A 22986-nucleotide genomic window follows, 5' to 3' on the forward strand; every position below is an offset into this window, starting at 1 on the left:
TTCATTCAATGTGTGCTTATCTTTACTAAGTTAAACAAAGAGAAAAAAATAAAACTGTATTTACAATAATGGCCCAGTGGTCTGAAGGGACACAAGCAGCCTCAGTTTACGCTGGTCACCTTTTCCTCTGTGATCTCTTCGATACGGACTATAAGACTCTCCATCAGGTCAAATGTCACCAGTGCACTCTGCAACACCTGAGACACATGAATAGTCACATAATAGTGAGCTAGGCATATAGAGACTGAGATCAAACTGAGAATAAATAAGAAAGGAAGATTTCTGTACCTGGTGCTGGACCTCTGGGGTCATATTGGACACTTTCTCATGTTTTATTGTTGCGCTTTTGACCAGTCTGGTTGCTCTAGCAGCATCTCTGGCTTCTATAGGAGAAGGCAACACAGATATTTGAGTATATAAAATCAGGCTATTGCACCATTTGTGAAAGGTTATTTCAGTGTGATTTAGTTACAGATTAGCAGCCATCCCCACCTTTTGCTTTCAGCTTTTGGTTCTCCTTCAGCGCTTTCAGTTCAGTGGAATAATGGGCTCTTGATATGCTGATGCACACGCGCAGCATTTTTAGGTATTCGTCTTTGATCCTGCACAGCTCTTCCCACACATCTGCCTGAAGGTAGCAAGAGTGCAGCATAAGCTTTCTGCATTAAGTGAGTTGGCCGGCAGACGAGCATCTAGAGCGCTCAATTGACTTACGTTGCTCTGCAGTTCTTTGTCTCTGATGAGCACATAGCGGAGAAGATTCAAACTCTCCATTATTCTGGACAAAAAAAAAAAGAAGCATTTCTAAATGGCTCTGTCTGAATGTTGAGTTGCAGTTCTCAGACCTTTGTCTCCGCAGGAAAGGCAAATTACTGGAGAACCGTGTGTAGAGCTTGTATCTAATATAGCCAAACCAAATATACATGCTTAGGAAAATAAAACGTCTTTGTGACTAGCATAGACCCAAAAGTAACAAATGAGCAGACCTGTTTGTACGTTACACTCTTGTTCTTATTACTCACTTGTCCATACTGTTGAGCAAATCTGTCTCGGCACCCTGTGGTAAATTCAACACCAGTCTTAGCAATGAGAGATACTCCGTTCCCAAGAACCATTCATTGGCATTTCCCGGCTAGAAAAGAATGAAAAGGTTCGAATAAAATCACTAGTTCAAGCTGTCCACGCCACCAGAACTGAGGTCAAATAAAGGCGGGATCTTGTGAGTTATTTTAAAGTGTGACTTTTAATACGCCTACATCGGCTATCCGTTACCTTCATGGAGAATTCTGTTTGATTCCTGATGTTCTTGATTATATAACTTTCAACTCCTGCATGGTTGCTTGTTTTTAACATTAACCTGCCAAAGAGGGATTGTGAACAAACATTAGTTGGTATAAGAAAAGATATAAAAGCAAGAAAAATAAGAAGGTAAAATGGACTTGGATATAATGTATGCAGATACTTTTTATATGTTATAATGTAACTGCATTGTATAAATATGTAGAAAACAGCAGGTTGATGTAGGAACTCCTGAACATTTTTCCTCACCTGAAGAACTTGTGCTTTGCTTCAACATCTAATTTATTGATGAATAGCTGGAAAACCTGCAATCCCGATTCTCTCTGGACAGGGTCAAAGGTAAGGGGGAAAAGGTGCATGAGGAAAGGTCAAAAGTGCATACCTTTCATAGTATTGTTGAATGCATTCCTCTAATCAAACGTAACTGTATACTCACCAGATGTTGCATTGGGCAGTCAGTAAGAACTTGTCGCAGGTTCTGTGAATTTCAGCACACAACTACTTCAGAGAATGGTCAAATAAATGCTCACATATAGTTCAGTAAATTGAATCAGCTACATTTGTAGATGCAATGTTGCCATAGTGCCTATTAATACACAGATCAGGCATAACATTATGACCACTGACAGGAGAAGTAAATAACATTGACCTCCTTGTGATAATTCAGTGTTCTGCTGGGAAACTTTTGGACCTGGCATTCATGTGGATGTTACTTAGACATGTACCACCCATCTAGTTGTTTCCAGGTACGCCAGCCCACCCCGTAGCAATGACCCTCCTTGTTGGCAGCAGCCATCCCCAGCAGGATGCAGCCTGACACAGGCACAAGGTGTTGACGTGGCCTCCAAATTCACTAGATCTCAAACTGACACTAACAACATCTTGTTGCCAGACACCACAGGACACCCTCAGAAGTCCCATTTCCATTCTCTGATGAGTCAGAAGTGTTTTGGAGGGACAACGGAGACCTCCACAATATTAGGTCATAATGTTATGCCTGATTGGTGTATTTTAGTCACAATAATTATAGTAGCTTCCAGTAGAGAATGGTGATTAATGATTTACATTTAACTAAGTATAGCAGTATATTTTAAAATAGTTTAAACCTACATCTACTTTACGGTCAGAAAGTCCTGAAGTCCAGAAAGCAAAAGACCTCTGTAGCTCAAATGATTTTGTTGCTGAACATTACTTTGTAAGTTGATGCATAATATAAAAGGTATTTTTTGCACATTAAGCAGTTATAGTGAAACATTATCAGTCTTTTTTATTGTTGTTTTGGCCACCTGACAAATGGCGGTGCTGCACTGCTGATGTTCAGTTTCTTAAAAGCTTAAAAAAAAAAAAAAAAAAAAAGCTGCGTGCACCAAGACTGAAAGACGATTACAAAGTTGAAGACTGAACAGATGAACTGTGAGCTGCAAAACTCAGTGTCTGTAGGTTCATCCCTACAAGCATCTCATAGGTGAACATTGTTATCAAATCACCATTTGATACACTGTTAAAAGTATTAAGTATAGTTGCTTCAACACAACATTTAAATATATAAAACTGAGTCTGATAACATGCATGTCTTACCTGTGGTACAGTATTGAAACTCTTCAGTTCCAGTAGACTGACTGGAAGGCTGTTGTCCTGCACACTCTCCAAGCTCTTGTCAAACAGTTTCTGAGTAAAAACAAAACACAATCGCCCCTTTTGTATACTTGATACTTGGTTAATAGTAATCTGAGATTTTTCTTCACAAGTACCGGGCCTTACCAGTCCTTTAAGCAAATGTGATTCTTTTTTGCTGTCAAAGAAACAAAACGACATGAGAAAGCAATCATTTTGAAACCAAAACCACGTTCACATCATGTTGTACTGATAGCATACCTACTGAGCAGCTGGTTGATGTATTCCATGTTGCATTGAAGAACAAATACAGGACTGAAACAGTAGGAAAAGTGCAGGGCAAAGAGTTTGTTACTGTGCATTTACAAATGTATCCTCTGTATGTCGGTGAGTATGAATTATCAAACCCGACCAAACGATGGCTTCTCATCTTACCTGAACACAGCTGGGAAACTCTCCATGGTTATGAGCTGTACAAACAGCAGGTAGGCCAAACATGCTCTTGACTCCTTGGACTGACTGTTGTCCATCAGAGTGCTTTTTCTCAGAGAGCTGAAGAACAGGAGCCCTGAAAGGCACTCTCTGATGGCAGGTAGAGTGACCTGCAATGCACACATGAGAATTGGAGCGCTAAAAAAAACACTCATTCAATAAAAATTCCAAAAATGAAGACATTGCACCTACCACGATCTCTACTGCAAATAGCCACAAAGGTGATTTTCTGTTCTGATTCAGTTCAGCATCAAGCAAAGGCTCTCTCAAGCTCCTCATGCAGCTAAAAATGGAGAATTAAATAAATAAGTAATTTGCATCAGTTAGTGGATCTGCTTGTAACAGTACACCTGCATTTTTCTGGGATGGGATTTTTTTTAATATCGTAATATAGTTTTTTATTTACTCAGCCCTAAATAGAACTATTCATTGGGACAGAAACTCACAATTTCAGAAGCTCAGTCTTCAGCTCCTCATCGTCAGCAGTCACCGCACAGTTTCCATCTTTCCTCTTAAACTCTTCTACAAGAGGCTTTGTAAGCGCAGTCAAAGCGGTGCAGCAGCGACACAGGCCATACTCATCAGCCTCCTCCTGCTCCTGGGTGTAAGGCACAGGCAGCCGGGACAGCTGCTTCTGCAGGGCCGACAGAGCCATACCCACACAAGCTGCCTTTCTTTCATCCACCCTGAGCAGGACTTTAAGAAACGCGTCTTGTTAGTTATCCTTAGTGACCAGCAGGGGGAGCCAAATACCATTTTAAATCAAGCGCAATTTTACATTTCCTATTTCAAACATCACAGTGATGTTTGAGAGATGTTTGCGTGAATGTCTGTTAAACATCATGGAGACAATGAGTAAATGTAATATTAAATTGATCATTAATATAGCACCATAGAGCCATACCTTCTAATTTCATACAACGTGTAGGAAGTGTTACTTCTATGCTTCGCTGCAGTTTGATAATGTGTGGGTGGTTCATTGCATGAAGGCTTGTGTTACCTGTTTGAAGATGTGGAACTAGGACTTCAATGGTCTCAGAAATGGCACCCGGATCAATGTCTTCAATTATGTCAAGGAAGCTGTGCAGGACTTCATTTGGGCTGCAAGTCTAGACACCAGAAAATACATTTAAGCTGATGTAAAGTCTTGTTATAGAGATAAATAGTTTGTGCCTACCTTGGTGAGGTGTGTGATGGCAGCCTTGCAGTGATCAATACTATCTTTCTTTTTAACTTCTTCATTAACAAGATGTGCCAAGAGACCACAGCCCATAGACTTCACAATCTCCTGTGCGTAAGAGGAAATAATCAGTACTCATCATCAAGTATCACTTAAAAAAAAAAGGGAAGCCCTGTTGATGTGGATTTGGTGTGCCCTTCCTTTCCATTTGCATGTGTTGCTGCATTAACAGGTGCATGCAACAAGTGCAGTTTCACACCCGCTTTGTATCGGAAGGATCTGCCAACTGCAGCATGATGTGCCAGGCTGAGAAGCAAGATTATATTTGATAAGAGTGGCATGTTTGGGTATTTCCAAGATGCTAGGGCTGCAGAGCTTTAAAAAGCCATGAATCCTAGTGGCTGAAATCAATAGAAATAAACACAATGCACATCCTCAGAATGTCTGCTAGCATATCTGAGATTGGCTGGCTCAGGGCATAAACTGTCATCCCACACTGAAATCTGAAACTAGTTTACTACCGCACCACAACTCGCTGCTGTGCATTCGTGGGTATCACTTTAATTTTCTAATCATTTCTAAAAGGTTTCTTAGAAAGAATGATCCTGTGTGGTAATTGTTTTTGATCAAATACGAATGTCTTTAAAATAAAAATCTCGATTTAAACCTAAGTAGCTATTTATGCAATGCACACGTCTGTTCCTATTTTTATTAGTTGAAGTTTCTTCTAAGTTATTTTCCTATAACAAAATTTCTTTTAGGAGGCTACCGGAAATTCTGAATCTTTTTAATAGAACTGAATAAATTGTTATAAAACTACAACCCCATCTCTAACAATGCATCAGATTGTGCTAAGCTTAATTTCCTTGTCTGTCCTCTATGATGCCAAGGTTGAAAGCCAGGGATTTCTCATTTTATAATCAATTATTTGAACCCCTGAGAGTGTCTTAGCTTCAGAAAAAAAGGAAGGAGTAAAAATGACATGTGCTTCTAAAAGTGCGCCACACATAACTGCATGAAGCGTGGAGAGATGGGACAACCAAGGGCACTTAGAGAAGTGCCGTATCTGCTTGTTTTCCCTCCACACCTCTAGGTCAAGAGGCCAGCATGCACACAGAGTAGTGACTGCAGCTTAATGTTTAGCATAGTTGTGTATCAAGGAAGTGGCTGCTGCTGCTGCTGTTCGCTTCAGTAGATATGTGGCTGTTGCTCATGAGGGTGCAGTGTAAGTGTATGGGTTTTTTTTTGGTGCTATGTGACAAATTGACGCTGTCGTTCTGCTGTCACCACATATTTTTAAAGTGTAGCTACTGCAGCGCTTGTGAGGATCGAGCACGGAGCTGGTGTGCTTCTACCAGCTGTGTTGGTGCTAGAAGAGATATACCTGGTTTTTCACATCCTGTATGAATTTCAAGAGTTTTTCACTTTCACCCCCAGTAAGACAGGCGCATCCCAAATTCTTGAACTGCTGGTAGTCCTCAGGCTTCAAATCTTCTGCAGTAGTATCTCGCTAAATACAAGAGGGAGGATTAATAACATGGCATGTTGTGTTCTTTTATTCTGTCTGATAAATAAGCTTTGACATTTCCTGTAGACTGCAGATTAATAAGAAAATAAGGCAAAACACCCAACTGTGATCACCTATTTTGATAGGTATCGGTGGGAGTGAGAAGAATGGCATGATACAAAATGTAGACTGCACCACCAGTGGATGTTAGCAATGAATACAAAGCAGACGTGTTGTTAGAGTTATATTCCACCGGATCATTAGGACAGGTGATCATGAGCATGGATAGCCTCGGCTAAATTGTATTGCAGGGATAAAAATTTGTTGACTTACCCATCTCTGGATTATGTCATTCACTTGATCTTCATTCATCATCAGCATCTTCTTAGCCCTCACCGGCAATCCTATTATCAATATGTCCCCTTTTTATTCAGCACAGCACAATAGGCGCTGTGGCAGCGATAAGAACCAGTGTCAAAATGACCAAATATGTAGCTCTCTTGATGTCTCGAGGGAGAGAGAGAGAGTCACTCTGTAAGGAACACAAACATAAACCTCTTATCTCCCTTTGTGCTTGACTTGTAATAGGATTAAACCAGAGCAGTTCTCTGTGGCTGCAGAAAATGTGGAACTGTCTGGAAGGATTCGTGCCAGTAACTCTCAGTCACATTAAAATAAATAGTGCAGAAGTTGCCACCTTTTGGGAAAGATTACAAATCAGACATTAACTGTGTCACACCAGAAACCCCACTGAATATTTTGTAATCGATTGAAGATTTTGCTCACCGTCTATTCATATGTTCACTCAAGTGTTTGCCTAATTCCCTTCAGTGTAGGTGGGGATGTGCCATTTGAGCGTAGTCTGAGACTGAAATAGAAATGAATATTCATTCTCACATAGCGGTAACATCTTGAGTGATGATGAAATTTACCAGAATGACAGAAAAAATAAATAACTAGCGAAAAGGATTGAAGCAGCTCATGATGTAAAGCATGCCGTACTGTCTGTGGGTGCAGAGTGATGACGCGGTTATGCACGGCTTACCTTCCCCAACCTGCAGGACATTTATACAAAACGTTGCAGGTTAAAGGCCAAGAACATCCTGAAACAGCCCAGTCACCTCGGACACTCTCTCTTCTCCCTACTGCCATCAGGCCAGCGTTTCCACTGTCTGAGGACAAAGACTGAGAGGCTGAAGAAGAGTTTCTATCCCCATGCCATCCGTCTGCTTAACTCTTAGCCTTAACTAGACTTAAGTACCACAGCATCACTTCACTTTTTTATTTTTTTCGCAGTTATACATTTATACTTACATTGTTTACCTTGTGTGCTATGTGTAATTAGGGGTCCATGCAACGACATTGCAGGATCCCTATTGATTTTTATTCTTCGCGTTAATGATTGATCTTATTCTGCTTAGCTAAAAGTGTCTGCCCAGGACAAACTGCAAGGGGCGAAAGGCATCAAACCTGGTAACTTGGTAGATGTCCTGGCATTCCACTTTGCCAAGGTGTCAATAGGTGGCGCTATAATGAGCCACTTTACATTTTGGCTCATATCTTGAGTCGTGTGCCCTAGAAACAAAATTCTTTCTCCCTATGATTCCTTATATAGCCCTGGATTGCATCCCGTAGTCGTGGAAAATATGTTTGAGAAGGGTCAAATCACTAGCCTTAAGAAAACCACTGATCAGTGAGGCTAACTGGGGAAATAAGACTTCAGTTTGCTGGGGAACATAAAGATTGGACTCTTTATGCAAAGGTCATGTGGTCTGATGAGTCCAGATTTACCCTGTTCCGGAGTGATGGGGGCATCAGAGTAAGAAGAGAGGCAGATGAAGTGATGTACCCATCATGCCTAGTGCCTACTGTACAAGCCTGTGGGGGCAGTCCTATGATCTGGGGTTGCTGCAGTTGGTCAGGTCTAGGTTCAGCAACATTATGTGCCCAAAGAATGAGGTCAGCTGACTACCTGAATATACTGAATGACCAGGTTATTCCATCAATGGATTTTTCTTCCTGATGGCACGGACGTATTCCAAGATGACAATGCCACAATTCATCGGGCTCACATCGTGAAAGAGTTCATTGAGACATCAGTGAAGTCATAACCAATGAAGTTTGAGACATCATTTTCACACATGGATTGGCCACCACAGATTCCAGACCTTAACCTCATTGAGAATCTATGGGATGTGCTGGAGAAGGCTTTGCGCAGCGGTCAGACTCTCCCATCATCAATACAAGATCTTGGTGAAAAATTAATACAACAGTGGATGGAAATAAATCTTGTGACATTGCGGAAGCTTATCGAAACAATGACACAGCAAATGTGTGCTGTAATCAAAGCTATAGGCAGTCTAACAAATGTGCCAATGTCTAAAAATATATGGACCCAACTGTTCATCTGGGAAAGTGCTGTCTACAGTCCTACTACAGTTCTTCCTGGGAGATTGTGACTTAGTGCCAGAGTGGGTTGTCTATAAACCAGAAGGTTAGTGGTTCGGTCCCCTGAACATGAGCCACATGCCGAAGTGTTCCAGACTGATATTGAACCTCAAGTTGCTTTCTGAGTTGCACTAGTGTGTGAATGTGTGTGCACTGCACACAAAATGTGTCATTGTGACCACAAAGTGCTTTGAGCACCAGTAGTTAGAAAATACTTGTTTTGGCTTGACAGTTTTAAATAAATAAATCCCTCTGTCCAGACTTTTCTATATAATTAAAAGGAAAAGCCTGTCGTACACAGAAGCACAGGGATTAAGAAAGCCTTTCCATGATTGCTTAATGACAACATATTGCTCCTCTATGTAAACACAAAGGCTTGGATCCTCTTTTCCCTTCAGCATTCGTGTGTGTGTGTGTGTAATACAATAGAAGTACAATCACTGACTTCCTGCTCCGGGCCTGACAGCTCCAGCAAAAGGAGTAGCTCAAGTCCTGATTTCTGATGAATAGGTCAAGACGCGTGTTTGAACGGTTGGATTTAGCTAACATCTGCCGGTCAGGTTTGCTCTCTGTATTGCCGTGTGATGAAAGCCTTAGACAAAAGCCACAAAGCAAACACAGCAGACTGCTGCTCACTCCTTGTTTGTCCCTGATTTTGTCGTTCTTAATTGCCGGCTGATGAGGTTCTGTTTTGACAGTGCTCCTGGGTGCAGGAAATAACAAAGCAAATGACATCTAGGATCTAGGATCAGTATGTATTTATGATACTGGAGTATTTCTGTACTTTCATACTTGCATACTTTCATCCGATTGCATTCAATCAAGTTATTGATATTGAAATTGAACTAACTGAACAAACTCTTATCTGCTGCAGATTGACTATTAGATGCATTTGGAAATAAATTAGCCTGAATTACTGTTTCTAAAAATAATGTATAGGTGTGTGATGGACGTCCTGCTTCTTAATGCTTACAGTACTCACTGTATACAAATGTATTTTTGCCTAAAATAGCTTGGCATAAAAAATGAAAATTCTCTGGTCAATATCACAGATTTTTGTTTTTACTATAAATATATCTAATGAGTGCGTTATAGCAGTGATTTCTGTCCAACTCAGGGGGGCACTGTTTGTCTGAGGGGCCATATTGGTGGCTTTAGAATGAATCTGTGAATAGACACTAGTGGTCAGATTTAAGCAAAAGAGGAAGAAATTCCACAAATTTCATAAAAAGTAAAATATTAACTTTGAACTGAACACACTATTCATGACTAAACAATTCATGAGCAAAAAACAAAAAAACATTAAGGTATAATTTAACGCTCAATACTCATCAGTGTGGGCAGATTTGACCGTCATCACCTTCTGATTCAGATGTGACTTAATCTGATCGATGCATAGACGTATGTAACATCGACTTCCTCCCACCCACATTAATCCAGTATGATGTTAAATGATACTATTAAATATGTAGTACGTGCCTCTTAGCAAATAATAAGCACGTGCTAGTAAGCATGGTATTTAAATGAGTATCGTAAGTTACTTTAATAGACACAGACTATTTTTGTAGTTTGACGTGAGAACCTTCTGTTCAGAACGGTTTATTTCACCTGTCTATTTCCAGGTCTTAATATACTTAATATTTTTAGATCTTCTTTAGAGCTTTACAGACTGCTCATGACATTGACAAAAGGAATGCAAATTAATCGCCTATAATTGCCCTTATGTACACCTCGTGGTCCTTTTTGCCGCCTGTATTACGAGGAGAGGAATTAACTGTGACACACGATCTGGATCTTTACACCTGCAAAATATATTAGAGTAGCTTGTGAATCTTATTTGGTTGCTTCGACTGAAGTATCAATTTTCGCGAATGCATGTCCTGAGCAATCCTGAGATCAGGTGGACTCGCTGTATGACAGTCGGTGTACCGTCTAAGCATGTGGGGAGCGGTCGGCAGTGTTTGGAGGCATATCTCAGGTCACTGATATCACATATCCATTTATATTTAATTTACTGGGCTACAACAACACAGTTGTGTTACAATGTCTGGAGAGAATCTGTCCAGCCCCGCTAGATGAGATTAGGATCCTAGTTTTAGGTGTTATTCATTTTTCTGTGCATGCATTTTTCCACAGTGAAATCTGAAGGTATGGTGTAGATTTTTGAAGACTAGACTGTAGTTTGTTCCTAAATTGGAGGATTGAGCCAGGCTGACTGTATCATTTCAGTCGTGCAGCAGATGCGTGCAGTATTTATGGAGCAGTCTAGTGTACAAACAGGCAGCAATCCTATGAGAGCGAGATAAAACCTCTCCATTTTCCCTTTCCATTCCATATTTCCTTGGTGACCTCTTAGAGAGCAAGAGGTTCTAAGTGAACTATTTATCCAGTCAGATTCCCCAGGAGGCCTCGGCAGACTGCTGCAAGCTCTCCTGTCTGCCCAAAACCTCCCCAGGCCCTGCTGTGCTTGTCAGGAAAAGCTGCCGTGTTTAGGGCCCTTCCCCCGGGTCCTGCTGCAGCTACACTGCTGCTTTCTGAGCCACGAAGAGGAATTTGATTTTAAGGTATTTTTTTTATTTATTTTTTTCATACAGTCCAGATTTGCTTTTGTGATTGTTGCCTTGCTGAGAATCTGAAATGAATCTAAATGTCTCATAATTTGAAGTCCACCCAAATCCCCCCAGTAGAAGATACACAAGATATTTCCTCATTTGCCCCGAGTAATGTCTGAGGAGATGTTAATTAAACACTTTTGTCTACACTTGTCGAAACTATAAGAAAAGCCTTTGGTAAGCTTTCTTGGTGTTCAGCAAATATATAAAGGATAGTGGAAGGTCTGAACTTGAAGTAAAACCTGTTCCTTATGCAGGTATTATTGTAATATTCTTATTACTAATTCTAGCTGTTGTCTACTGCTTCCTTTAAATCATTGCAGCACATTTTAGATTTTATAAGCTGGTTGTATGTTTTGTGTGCAGAACTATTTGCAAACTATGACTTTAATTGCAAAATAAGCTTTTAAATTGACACGAACAGCCGACATTTGATCTCTTAATTACTGTACATATTTTATCTGAAATGGAGTCCCAAGGTGGTCCAGAAGACTGTGCAGGACATCACCGCTCCATGAAACTGAAAAGAAATGGTTGTTTTTGATCTGAGGATACCTGTAAGCACTAACAATTCTCAGTTTAATTTGATCTTTTCATTGCATTTGCTAAAAATAGTAAAATATTGGCACATCTTTTGAGCACTACTAATATAGATCCATTCACTTCCTTTCTATTTGTGGAACAGCTGAAATGAACAAATATCTCAGAACCTCTATAAAATGTGAACTGTCCTTGTGCTTAGATGTGAGGTGGGTGGAAGAATACATCAACACAGAGACTCATCTCTGAGTCTGAGTCCTTGAGATGTGGAGGTGAGTTCACATTAGCATTTTGCTTTTTTTTTTCCTTCTTATTCTCTCACCATTGGTGGGAGCCTAGAAGTGAAATATCTTTAGGGGGCAAGAGATACCCCAGTGAACTGAGAGCTAATGGAGATGGTGGTCTCACCAGGGAAAATCTTGACCTTGGCCCCTTTTTGTAAAAGCTTTGCCCCTGTAGCAAACAATTGCAGGGAGGGGCTGTACGGGGAGTGGTCTGAGTGTGTTTAGTGAACATCTGTTTGTGCTCTGTCTGTTGCTGTGATGTAGCCCAGTCTTTCAACATGCCGTAAAGCGGCTTTATGTACAAGTGTACTATGAGTTGAAAGCTCCCAGTGTGAGACAAAGGTCCGGGCCGGACACCTCAGTCTTTCCTGAGCCGCAGCATCTGGTCTCATATTGAGCGACGCTGGGGAACTGCAACAACAAATCCATACAGCCTGAACCATACACGCAGACTTCGTCACCGCCTGCTCGAGCTTTTTGTAAATCGGCATTTTGATGACAATTCCCAGTGTCAAGTTGTTCCCAATCAATACACACAGAGCGGACACCTTAACAGACATAGATAACTGCTGCTTGTCTGCTGTAACTCTGGGCTGGGGAGACTGACACCCTGTCTGACTCTGATCAATAAGTGGTGCGCGGCACACAGGCTCAGCCCTGCCCGCTCTGCTATAACACACGGGGCACGGTTATCCCCAGCAGCGGGGTAAAACTGCCCAGCAACTCCCCAAGGTGGATGAATCGGAGATGTTACATGTGAACTGGCTGTCAAAATGATTTTGTCATCTCCTCTTCTCTCCGGTGTTTAAAGATGCTGACACACAGTGTTTTGGGTACCAATGTCTTGTTGGAAGTGATGGAGGCTTTTAGCCTTTTTTTTTTTCTTTCTTTCCCAAACTCCCTTTATCCATTTAAGTGTTCACTCAAGTGTTAGAATTTCTATTTCACCTGCCACAGATGTCTCCTGGCACCTTCTGCCCGCTTATGGCTTCCTTTCAGGTCATCTGATCTGCACCCTTCTTTGAATTTACAGATGTTACAACTTCATTTTCTTTCACGTCTAGTTGTGAAGTTTTCCAGATGCTCTATTATTTGGTAGCTGTTAAACTAATTCAATTTGTGACGACGTTGGTATATTTATGATGAAAATTAATCTTAATTTTGACACAGCTAATCAATATCTGTATATATATTATTCCACAGATGAGGTTGAGTGATAATTATTATTAGTGGGTAGACTGTTCTGAATAAGGATAAAACCCTGAGTAAAGTAGACCAGATCAGATTCAGCTTGGGGTCATTAATGTTTCAGAGGATGCCAGAGGGAGAATGGGAGAGTCACTGCTCTGCTGGGATCCATTTCCTTTGACTGCAGCTTTGTCATTTTGGATCAATCCCATCATACGCTGTCCTATTGTAAAGTGGCTTGTCTCTAATGGAGTGATTGGCAACATACTGACACCTGATAAAAACAAGTAGAGGTATTGGGTTGATGTTATGCTTCAAAGGCAGGTGTCACCTTTTCATAACAACTGAACTTTTAATTTAGGGATTTAAAAAGATTTCAAATACTGCTTGAAAACACACCGTCTCCTGCAGGAGTTTCCAACAAAGACATTAATATAGTAAAGGATTTGCCCCTTTCTCTTTTCATCTTCCCCACCAGTGGCCCAGTATAGACCTCTGGGGCTGTGGAAGTACTTACCATCCTACTCCTCTATGCTGTGATCCCTGCGATGGCGTTACTCCTGCTTTGATCCTGCTGCAGTCTGACACATGACCACACAGACCCCTGAATGGGCATTAGTGCAGGCTTCAGCAAACCCAACATCTGTGCCTCCCAGCCCTGCTACTGCTCAAATCATTCATTAAATCAGAACACAAAAAGTAACTTTACTTGAATGCCTCGGCATAAATATTTGATCGTGGCTGAGAATAAATCTTTGTCATTTTGTACTCCTTTCCTCTCGCTGCGGCCTCTTCTTATAGATCTTCCTCGCCTCGCTCTCTCTTTGCTATTTAGATGCTGGCACGTGCTTGGCTTGGTCATTTGTGAAATGGATCTTATGAATTTTTTAGACAGATTCATAGCTACAATCAGGCCCCGGTTAAGGGGATGGCTGTATCACAAAGTAACATCTTGTGCTGCCTTGCCGCTCGCAAATCATATTCTGTTTGCATGCATAATACAAGCTGAAAGAAGTTTTCTCTCTGTTATTTTGGCAGGGGCGTTAAACTTCCCTGTATTATTACACACATTTGGCGGCAACTGCAATTGTCTGGGTGGATGGGTCCGTATCACCGTTGCACATCTGTACATTTGGTAGTTTTTATTTGGCAAACTGCTCAAACTAGGAACAACTGAAGTATAAAATATCCCAGGCCATGACAAAAAATCCATAATATTTGTTTCATCTGTGTGCAGTCCTAATATTCTGGCTAACTGATGTATCCTACAATCACTTGAGCGCCCCCTTGGGAACTTAATGTCAGATATCTTGGTGGGATTCTTCTTGAGTGCTGTGAACACTTTTTTAAAAAAAGAGTGCGCTTACTCATTAGATACTTTCAGTACCAATATGATAAGCATATTTTCCCAGTTTCTTACTCTGACTGATGTAAACAACTTAAAACTGCATTTTCATTTAAAATAAACCACACTTTGAAACCTTTTACATCCAGGATCAAATGGAAAATTGAAACAAATCTGAGCTTAAACTTTTTAATGCAATTTAACATGAAAATGTTTCCATTAGAAGTGTTGAGGCCCATTCCCTGGGTCTTAGATTATATAAAAAGCACAGTCTTATTCTCTTAGCCGTGTAGCATGCAAAGATTTGTGCAGCTTTACATTCTGCACTTCATCTCATCTCAAATTCTCCAGCATGTAAAACCTTTTATGAGTGAACAAGAATATCATCTGCACACTAAAAGGCTGCTCAGCTCTCTCTTTCTTGTCACTTATGTTCAGAAGATTTCTTTTTTCTTTTCATGAGTTTTCTTTCCCCCCAAAGAGAAGAGAATCTTTTGTTATCAAGCCTTTTAACCAGAGTGGATCCTTTTAATGTCACCTTCAGGATTCATACGTTATTAGACATGGCTCGTCTCTAAAGGACAAAACCAGGCCAACAAGGTAGAAGAATCCATACAGTGAGGATTAAACATGGAAGTAGGGTTTAAACACCGTACAGAACAGAAATAGAAACCTTTGTACAGATACAGAATAGAAAATCAGATGCCCAGAGAGGAGGGGGCTTCTGACTGAGGAGTGGCCTTTTTGTTCCAGAGTGACAGCTCACATCCAAATAGTCTAGTGATATGTAATGCTAAATGAACCACATAAACATGTCTTTAAATGAGCGGACAGCCTTAGCAGCCCTCCTGCCTTTTTATCAAACGTGCGGGTCCGCATCCCAACCTGCCCCCTCTCTCTCACACACACACACACACACACACACACACACACACACACACACACTCCCCCTCCCCTTGTGGACTCACGCTGTTCAGGGCCCCAGACCCTCAGAACAGAGGCCGGCTAATGGAAAGCTTTCAAGGCGGCCGGAGAAAAATGTCAGTCTCATTTGGCCTCCATCTCTTTCCAGTGTCAGTAGCGCGTGCGTTCGTGTGTGGTCACGTCTTGAGCATCACGCACAAACACCTTGGGACGAGCCATTATAAACAGGCCTGGAAACGGAAAACAACAACACGGTCCACATTCTGCACACACACAAACACACACATGCATATACACACACATCAGTTTGGAGTTTATATAACGTAAACTGACTGGATAAAATGGGTGAATAATAGGAAACTGATCAACTAAAATCAGGGTAAGCCGATGATTAAAGAGTATTTTATAAAGGGTTTGATAGTTGAGTGACGTAACCAATAGATCATAGTTTTTCATGTACATAATGCTTTAGATCTTACTGTAATTTATCATTTTACTACTAAGATGAGCAGGTGGCCAGGGTAGAGAAGCTGACCCACCTCTTTGTTCTTATTTTTGTGAAATCTGTAGTCTTTAATGCTCTCAGGCAAAATGGAGGCCCGCACATGTGTGTTTCACCCTCTTCAGGCCAAGGGAACATCAATTTGTTGCTTTGGATGTTAAGTTGATGAAAAACTTGTTTAAAATTGAAGTTGTGTTCAAATGTTGCACAATGAGGTTTGGCAGTACCTGATTAGAAATATCTATGCTAATGAGAATAGCTGTGTTGTCCAAATTTGACTAAACCCATCTGACTAAATTGTGACGTTACTGACTCTTTTTATTTATAAAGTGTCATCAGCATTCAGATTCATGAGTGCTGGAACCTTTTTCAGGGCCATGCGAGACAAACACGCTATCACAACGTACTAACCTAAGGTCATTTTCTAAATTCTTTATTGGTGTCAAACTCTATAAAAGAATATAAAACCCATACGTGCCTCCTTGTTCAATGCTTCACTGTTTAAGTCTTCATAGAGTGTAAAATCAGTCTGGTGGAAGTGGGGTGCAGCCGCAGCCGGTGCTCCAGGAAGAAGCTTGTTAGCCCGAAGAGGCCGTCTCTCGCCGCACGTGTTCAGCCTGTCAGCTGCCTCGATGATGTCTCTTGTTATTATTTTCCCTCTCATTCTGCTGCCTTTTCTTTGCAGAGTCATGAATAATTTGTGTCTACGCCTTGTTGCTCGATGACAGCTGTGCAGTTGGTTTGCAGTCTGTTTTTCAGATCAGGTGAATAATGAATAAGCCTGTGCAACAAAAGAGCTGTGTCCTATATGAGCCCTGCCTCTCTTCGCCTGTCCCAGGCTTAGGTGGCGTGTCAACCACAGGGGAGGGGACAGGTGAGCAGGAAAGTCTCCCTGACGCAGAAACTTTCCTAGACCAAAAGTGTAAACACAAGGTGTGAAAACAGCTTATTTCACATCTTTTCATCTTCCGAGAGCGTTTCCTGTATTCGAGCATATTAATCAGTGCTTTTTCTTCGAAGCTTGCCCTCAGAAGCCCTCTATCTCCATCAGGTCATCTCACTCTGTAACTCGTCAAACCTGTGCGAAATCTGCATGCGAGCAAATACTGCATTATTATTACAATACACACGCCAGGTCTGCTCACCCTCGGGGAGAAATAATCACATTTGCTCTCTCTCTTTATCTCCTCTCTCTTAAAAAGTTAAACACCGCTCACCAGATGTTTTCCAGATATTGACGCTTGTCAGTTGCGTGGGTGTGATCTTGATCTTCTATTTTTTTCATGTTTTTAATCTATGAAACGTTGCATGTGATGCCTTAATCATTCTTTCTTCTGCTGCATCAGCCCACATATCACAGTTGTAAATCAGGAGCTGGGGTCTGGTTTCCAAAGCTGCTGCAGCTTGGTGGCCTATGGTAACGTCTCCTACGTGTTTTTCAAGCAGTTTCGAGAGTTTTTACGTGGAAGGAAGTTTTCAAAGACTTGTTACATGGAGGTGTTTCTCATCTTTCCTTACACAGGGACTCACAGTTGTAGATATTCTTGTTTAAGTCCAGTTTTAAATTCATGCAGCTTATTTTGATACCAAAACATCAAAGTGTGCCTCTGAAATCTCTCTTTTATAATTCATGTTTAAGTTTAGATGAATAAAAAATCATCCAAAACCACAAAAGCCAGACCCTGAACAGCCTAATTGCACAACTGTGTCTGTCAGGATAAATGAATCCAGCCATACCTCTGCATGTATGCATGTGTGGTTGTGCACACAGAGGAGTGTGTGAGTGTGCATGTTTCGCCACCGTGTGCACTTACGGGCCAAACTGCAGGCCCTAGATTTGAGCCTCAGACTGCAGTGCTCTGATTACTCGCCCGGTCGAAATCGATCGAGCCGTATTCTATTCATATTTGATATGCCTCGGGGCAGTGGGGTAATGCTTTAAAAAAAAAATCCACCCATGCCCTTGGAGGAAATCTGGTCGGCCTAATGGCTCGTTTGAAGACTTTTGCTTGAAAAGCTTCTCCCTGAGATTGAATCAAGCAATACCTCATTAGATACCACATCAGATGCAAATGACTCCGTTGCTAAATAACAAGATCCTGTTTAGATGCTTAAAGAAAGCAATGAGAGGTGCTCAGCTGATGTGTACAGTGAGATGTCACACCTGAGGTTACCCACTTGCTTATTACTTCAAAAGGCTTGTGGTCAGGCTGGTGGCTTGAGGCTTCCTGAGAGTGTTAAACGTACTTAATGGAAAACTCAGCTTCATTCCAGCAGCCGGAAGTTCCCCTGTGACCAGATTCAGCATCGCTCACTCTGAACAGAGTGCGGCCTTTTCAGACAGCACCATCTCCCTCCCTGTAATTTACCTGACGCTTGGTCATTTCCTTCTATATCTGAGTCAAGCTTCAAATAATTCTTTTGGAGTGTTCCACAAGTTTATTTCTATTTAAGGAAAGTGAATGATGTGACTCACTCTGTGCCCGGCCCCAGTGTATCCCGCTTTAAAATGAGCCTGCCTCTTCCTGTTCTCTTTTCACCTTGGGGTTTAAAATATTCAGTATTTTCGCAGGCCTGGATGTTGTACGATTTTAGGGGGAAGTGAGGCATAGAAAATCCTTGTGAGTCACTGATTTCAATCAATGTTGAGAGAAGACAGCTAAGTGATAGTTCCTCTTTTTTTTTTTCTTATCTCTCTCCCTCTCATTTTCGCCTCGTTGGAAATGGAAAAGATGAGACAGTGAAAGAAATCCGGTTATTAGTAAGACACAGTTTAGATCTGTTCATCACCGTCTAAACTCACCAAACCAGTTTAACCCAGAGTGGAAACGTTCTCTGTAAGCCATGCACCTGTGTCTTGAATATATTGCCGTGGTATTTTTTTAAATGCAGTTGTCTCTGGATTAATTATTTAATTATTTTCTGCTAATCATTTATTTATCACCTCTGAAACTTAACCTATATCCGGGCTTTATTCCAGCACCCACTCCCCCCAGGTAGAGGAACAGCTGCCACATGTGGATGACCTGTTCTGACAAAACTTTTTTTTTTGTCTTTTGTTTTGTTTTTTTCTTCTGAATAACAGCCATGAGGGTAAAAGGCATTTGGTTAACGGTTAAATCTGCTCAGATTGTTTATGGTCTAAACACATGGCAGCAGTGGTCAAAACAAACAGCAGCCTGTGGGCAATCACAATCACGGCAGCACCATGGTTAAACTGACATTTTTCATTTTCTGAAAATCAATTATGTGAAGATGTCGTTTATATAAATAATAATAATTTTGCTATAATTTGAAGCGTTAAGCCAGACTTTAATGACTGTTCGAGTATGTTTAAAAAGCAACCTTGTACCGTGCCACCTTTTCATTTTACTGTCAACCAAAAACTTGAGAGCAATCCGTGTGGAGGGGGGTAAAAGTCATTTATTTCTTTTAACAACAAAACTTCTATTCCGACAATTAAATGTGCAAAAAAAAAAATATATAGGCCTATATATATATATGCACGAAAGGAGGAATGAGGGCTGCGGGATAGAGCTTCTGTTTGTTAAATCACACAGTCTGAGGAGGCTGTTTTGCCAGCATCGCTCCCAGCTCAAAACAAAATACCTCAGTTCTTTGGAAGAGCGCAGATTTCCATCTGTTTTTCTTTCTTTGTGGCTCCTTTGCCGATCCGGTTGTCGAAGTGTGAGCACGGATATTTTGGGTTAAAGACCTGCGCACGATAAATGTATTTTTTATTTCATTTATTTATTTATTTATTTTATCATGTCCGTTTGTACAGACCACAGCTTATCTCTGGTTCTCTCGGGCCTGCCTAACAGTCCACAGCGTGGTGTAATTGTAATAATTAGTGTTGCTCCTGTCTGCACACTGCAAAGTCTGCTTCGTCTCATCCTCGTATACGTTTCCTTTAATAAAATAAATAATCTACCGTCGTTAAATATATTGCCAATGCACCTCTTACAAAGCTGAACGTAGATCTTGATCCAAGAAATGTCCTCAAGCTGGAAGATTGTCTAAAACGCTTTTCGCCTGGTATTTTTTTCCCACTCGTTTCAAAAACAGGGGATATTTGTACGGTGATTGTTTTATTGTTTTGGTTGTTTTGTTTTTTTTAAATCCTGCTTCATTTCAGTCCGTGCTGCGTCTCCTTGTGTCTCCTCAGATCCACCTTTCTTTGGAAACCTTTGCCGCAGAGGTCGCAGCCGAAAGGTTTGTACCCGGTGTGTTTCCTGCTGTGTGTGATGAGGTTGGAGCTCTGGCTGAACGCTTTCCCACACACCTGACATTTGTGCGGTTTCTCACCTGAGAAGAAAAACATTTCGTCGTGAGTGTTTGTTGTTGCGTTGAATAAATTCCGCAGCTCTATGCGTTCAGACGTTTACGCACAGGGTCGGCCTGTGACGCACAGAAGGCACGCACTTCTGTTTATTTTTTTATTTTTCGTTTCTTACCTGTGTGGATGAAGGTGTGTTTCTTCATGTCTGACTTCTGGTGGAACCTTTTGCCGCAGTACTGACAGGGGTACGGCCGCGTGTCGGAGTGTATGAGAAGGTGAGTCGACAGCGTGGACGACCGCTTAAAGCTTTTACCGCATATTTTGCAGTCGAAACTTCTTTCCTGAAACGTGAGCAGAGGCCGGTTTAGTCACGATTTCGAGTCAACGCGTCAACATTGACAGGAAGGCGGGTTGACGACAAGATGCAAATAAATAGAAAGAGAGAAAAAAAAGTGTGAAGTGCAGGATGCGGTGTTTAAAGGTACCTGAGAGTGCACGGCTTTGTGTTGCTCCAGGCTCACTGCGTGACCGAAGGTTTTTCCGCAGATTTCGCACGCAAACGGCCTGGTGCCGCTGTGCGATCTGCGGACGTGGACTTCTAAACCGTGCGGAGTGGAAAACACCTGAGGAAGACATTTAAATTTAAAGGAGAGATTTAGAATTTGTGTTTTTAAATATAAATAAAGAAGATTCTGTTTATGTAGATTGTTAACTGATAAATTGGCTTTATATTGCTGGTCCAGGAGGTCAGAGGTCCGCCACAGCAGCAGTGTGTGTATGTCTAAGGCCACATTAACGGTCTAAGCTGCTGCTTGTAAATAAATTTAGTATTTTCGTCACAGGTTAATTCATCTGTTTGTCCCTACAAAGCTGGGTTGTGTTGGCAGCTCCATCCTCACCTTACTGCACTTGACACACTTGTAAGCACCATTAAGGATGAGGCTGGAGCACAGCAGGTCAGATGAAGCCTTCACATTGTGTGTTTTTCCACGCAGGCCCGCCTCAGGAAACAGCAGGGCAGCAGCGTGCCTCCTGTAGTCACCGTAAGCCTCCTCTCCCAGAGCCCGGTCTCCGTACAGGGCCGGATGCGCGCTCCTGTCCCCGTAGAAGGCCATCGCGGCCGGGCCTCTCTCCGCGTCCATGCCGGGGTGGAGGCTCTGCTGCACCAGGGGCCTCAGACCCGTCCCTGGGTAGCTGCTCCAAGCGTACGGCCGGAAGGGAACGCTGAAGGGCTGCGTCTCATCCACCAGAGGAGACAGGGATTTCTCTGAATCAGCTGGAGTGGGGAAGAGATCAAACTTTAATGAAACCAGTGACATGGCGGAAAGGGAGCATTTCAAGGGCCTCAGAGGGCTGATATGAAGAGCCATGCGATGAATTCCCAGAAGATGATTGTTGGGGAAACCAGGAATGTCAGATAAAAAAAAAAAAAAAAAGCTCTATAGGCATTATGACAAATCAACAACAACTCTTGTGATCAGCTTCAGTTAAAAATAGTTTCTCTAGAGTGTGACAGAAGAAGTAGAATAAAAGACAAACTGATTGCAGTCTATCACAAAGGCCTCGCGCTTTAGTAATCATTTAAATTCACCAAACAAGTGTTGTATTGCTGTTTCCTACATATGCTGAAAAATGATTCTTTCACTAGAGGCTATATTTATAACAGAAATTATAATATCCCCCGCGACCCTTAACAGGAACAAGCGGTTACAGAAGATGAATGAATTATAATATCCCATGTGTTTCCGCTCTGGGCCTTATTCTTATATTATGTGTTTAAAACGCACTGCAGCATCTTAAGAGGTGTGTGTGTTTATGTTTCTTTCTGTACCCGGCGACGCAGAGGGAGAAGGAGGCCTCCAGAAGTCCTCGTAGTCCGTGGAGCGACCGCAGAGGCTGTCGGCGCAGCTCAGCGGAGACTTGGGGGAGTAGTCGGCAGCGTCGCCCAGGCGGGAGTCCGGAGAGAGGCCGTACGCGTCCACGGACGCGTCGGTGTCTTCTTCTGGCAGCTTGTCTGCTTCTGTGAGGACGCACAGGACAGTCAGCATCTTCAGGAGAAGGGACTCGAGTGAGGTGACGGATTGTTGTTTTAAAAATTAAATACCGGTGGACTGCTCGCATTCTTGAAATATAACCGGTGCGCAAAGTTATGAATAGGTAAAACCATATTTAAACTTAATAACAATAATAAAAAATAAGTCTGTAATTTAATGGTAAAACAACATTGCAGCTCTTTGTTGAATTTTCGCCATCATAAATATGCGGATGTTTAAATGCAGGCCGATTTATGAGCGTGATTTTTCGTTAGTGTGAAATCTCACCACTTGTGTTCAGAATATATATTCACCACATTCATTTTTCTTTTCCTCATTTTTAAGGAAACGCTTTCAAATCTTTTTTAAATAAACCGCAGTAATTCTCTCCACTCTGACAAACAGTAAACAAATCAAATCAAATCAACTAAAAGATCCTACTAGCTACTAACAAAAATCTCAGTTTAGTTTGTTTTGCGGTACACTACACGCTGACGCATTTTACGCAAAGACCAGTAGAAAAGAAAACGCTTCCACTTTGCATACCTGTGCATATGTGCGCCAGGATCGTGTCCAGCCTGCTGTAGTCATCCTCAAAAGTTCTTGGCTGGTGGTAACTGTGCGCCTTCTTACTCTTCACCAAGAAGGAGCGGGGCATCTCTGAAGTGCGATGTGGGGGGGGGGGGCAAATCACTGATGGTAATCCAACTGCAGAGAGGAGTCCTCCTGTGCGCGG

At 41.7% G+C, this 22986-nt stretch overlaps 1 protein-coding gene and 1 pseudogene across 2 annotated transcripts; both read right to left on the reverse strand.

Moving 5' to 3' along the window:
- Positions 1–62: 62 nt before the first annotated feature.
- LOC311491186 (glomulin-like) lies at positions 63–6473 on the reverse strand (annotated as a pseudogene). Its single transcript has 17 exons — positions 6426–6473; positions 5970–6095; positions 4583–4693; positions 4406–4514; positions 3852–4101; positions 3598–3688; positions 3349–3515; positions 3175–3228; positions 3061–3091; positions 2878–2967; positions 1736–1777; positions 1549–1622; positions 1273–1357; positions 1023–1132; positions 493–778; positions 289–383; positions 63–197 (listed from the first exon to the last, which is right to left on the reverse strand). The product of its transcript is annotated as a glomulin-like (transcript).
- Positions 6474–19225: 12752 nt separating this feature from the next.
- gfi1ab (growth factor independent 1A transcription repressor b) lies at positions 19226–22908 on the reverse strand (the record flags this gene model as incomplete). The annotated part of the gene is made up of 6 exons (XM_084548451.1): positions 19226–20243; positions 20393–20558; positions 20703–20840; positions 21117–21493; positions 22049–22237; positions 22797–22908. 6 exons carry the CDS (start codon positions 22906–22908, stop codon positions 20065–20067), a joined length of 1161 nt encoding a protein of 386 aa, XP_084404577.1. The 3' UTR covers positions 19226–20064.
- Between the last annotated feature and the right edge of the window lie 78 nt (positions 22909–22986).

The sequence above is a fragment of the Chelon labrosus genome (genome assembly GCF_963514085.1).
Source record: "Chelon labrosus genome assembly, chromosome: 7".
Taxonomy (NCBI): Eukaryota; Metazoa; Chordata; class Actinopteri; order Mugiliformes; family Mugilidae; genus Chelon; species Chelon labrosus.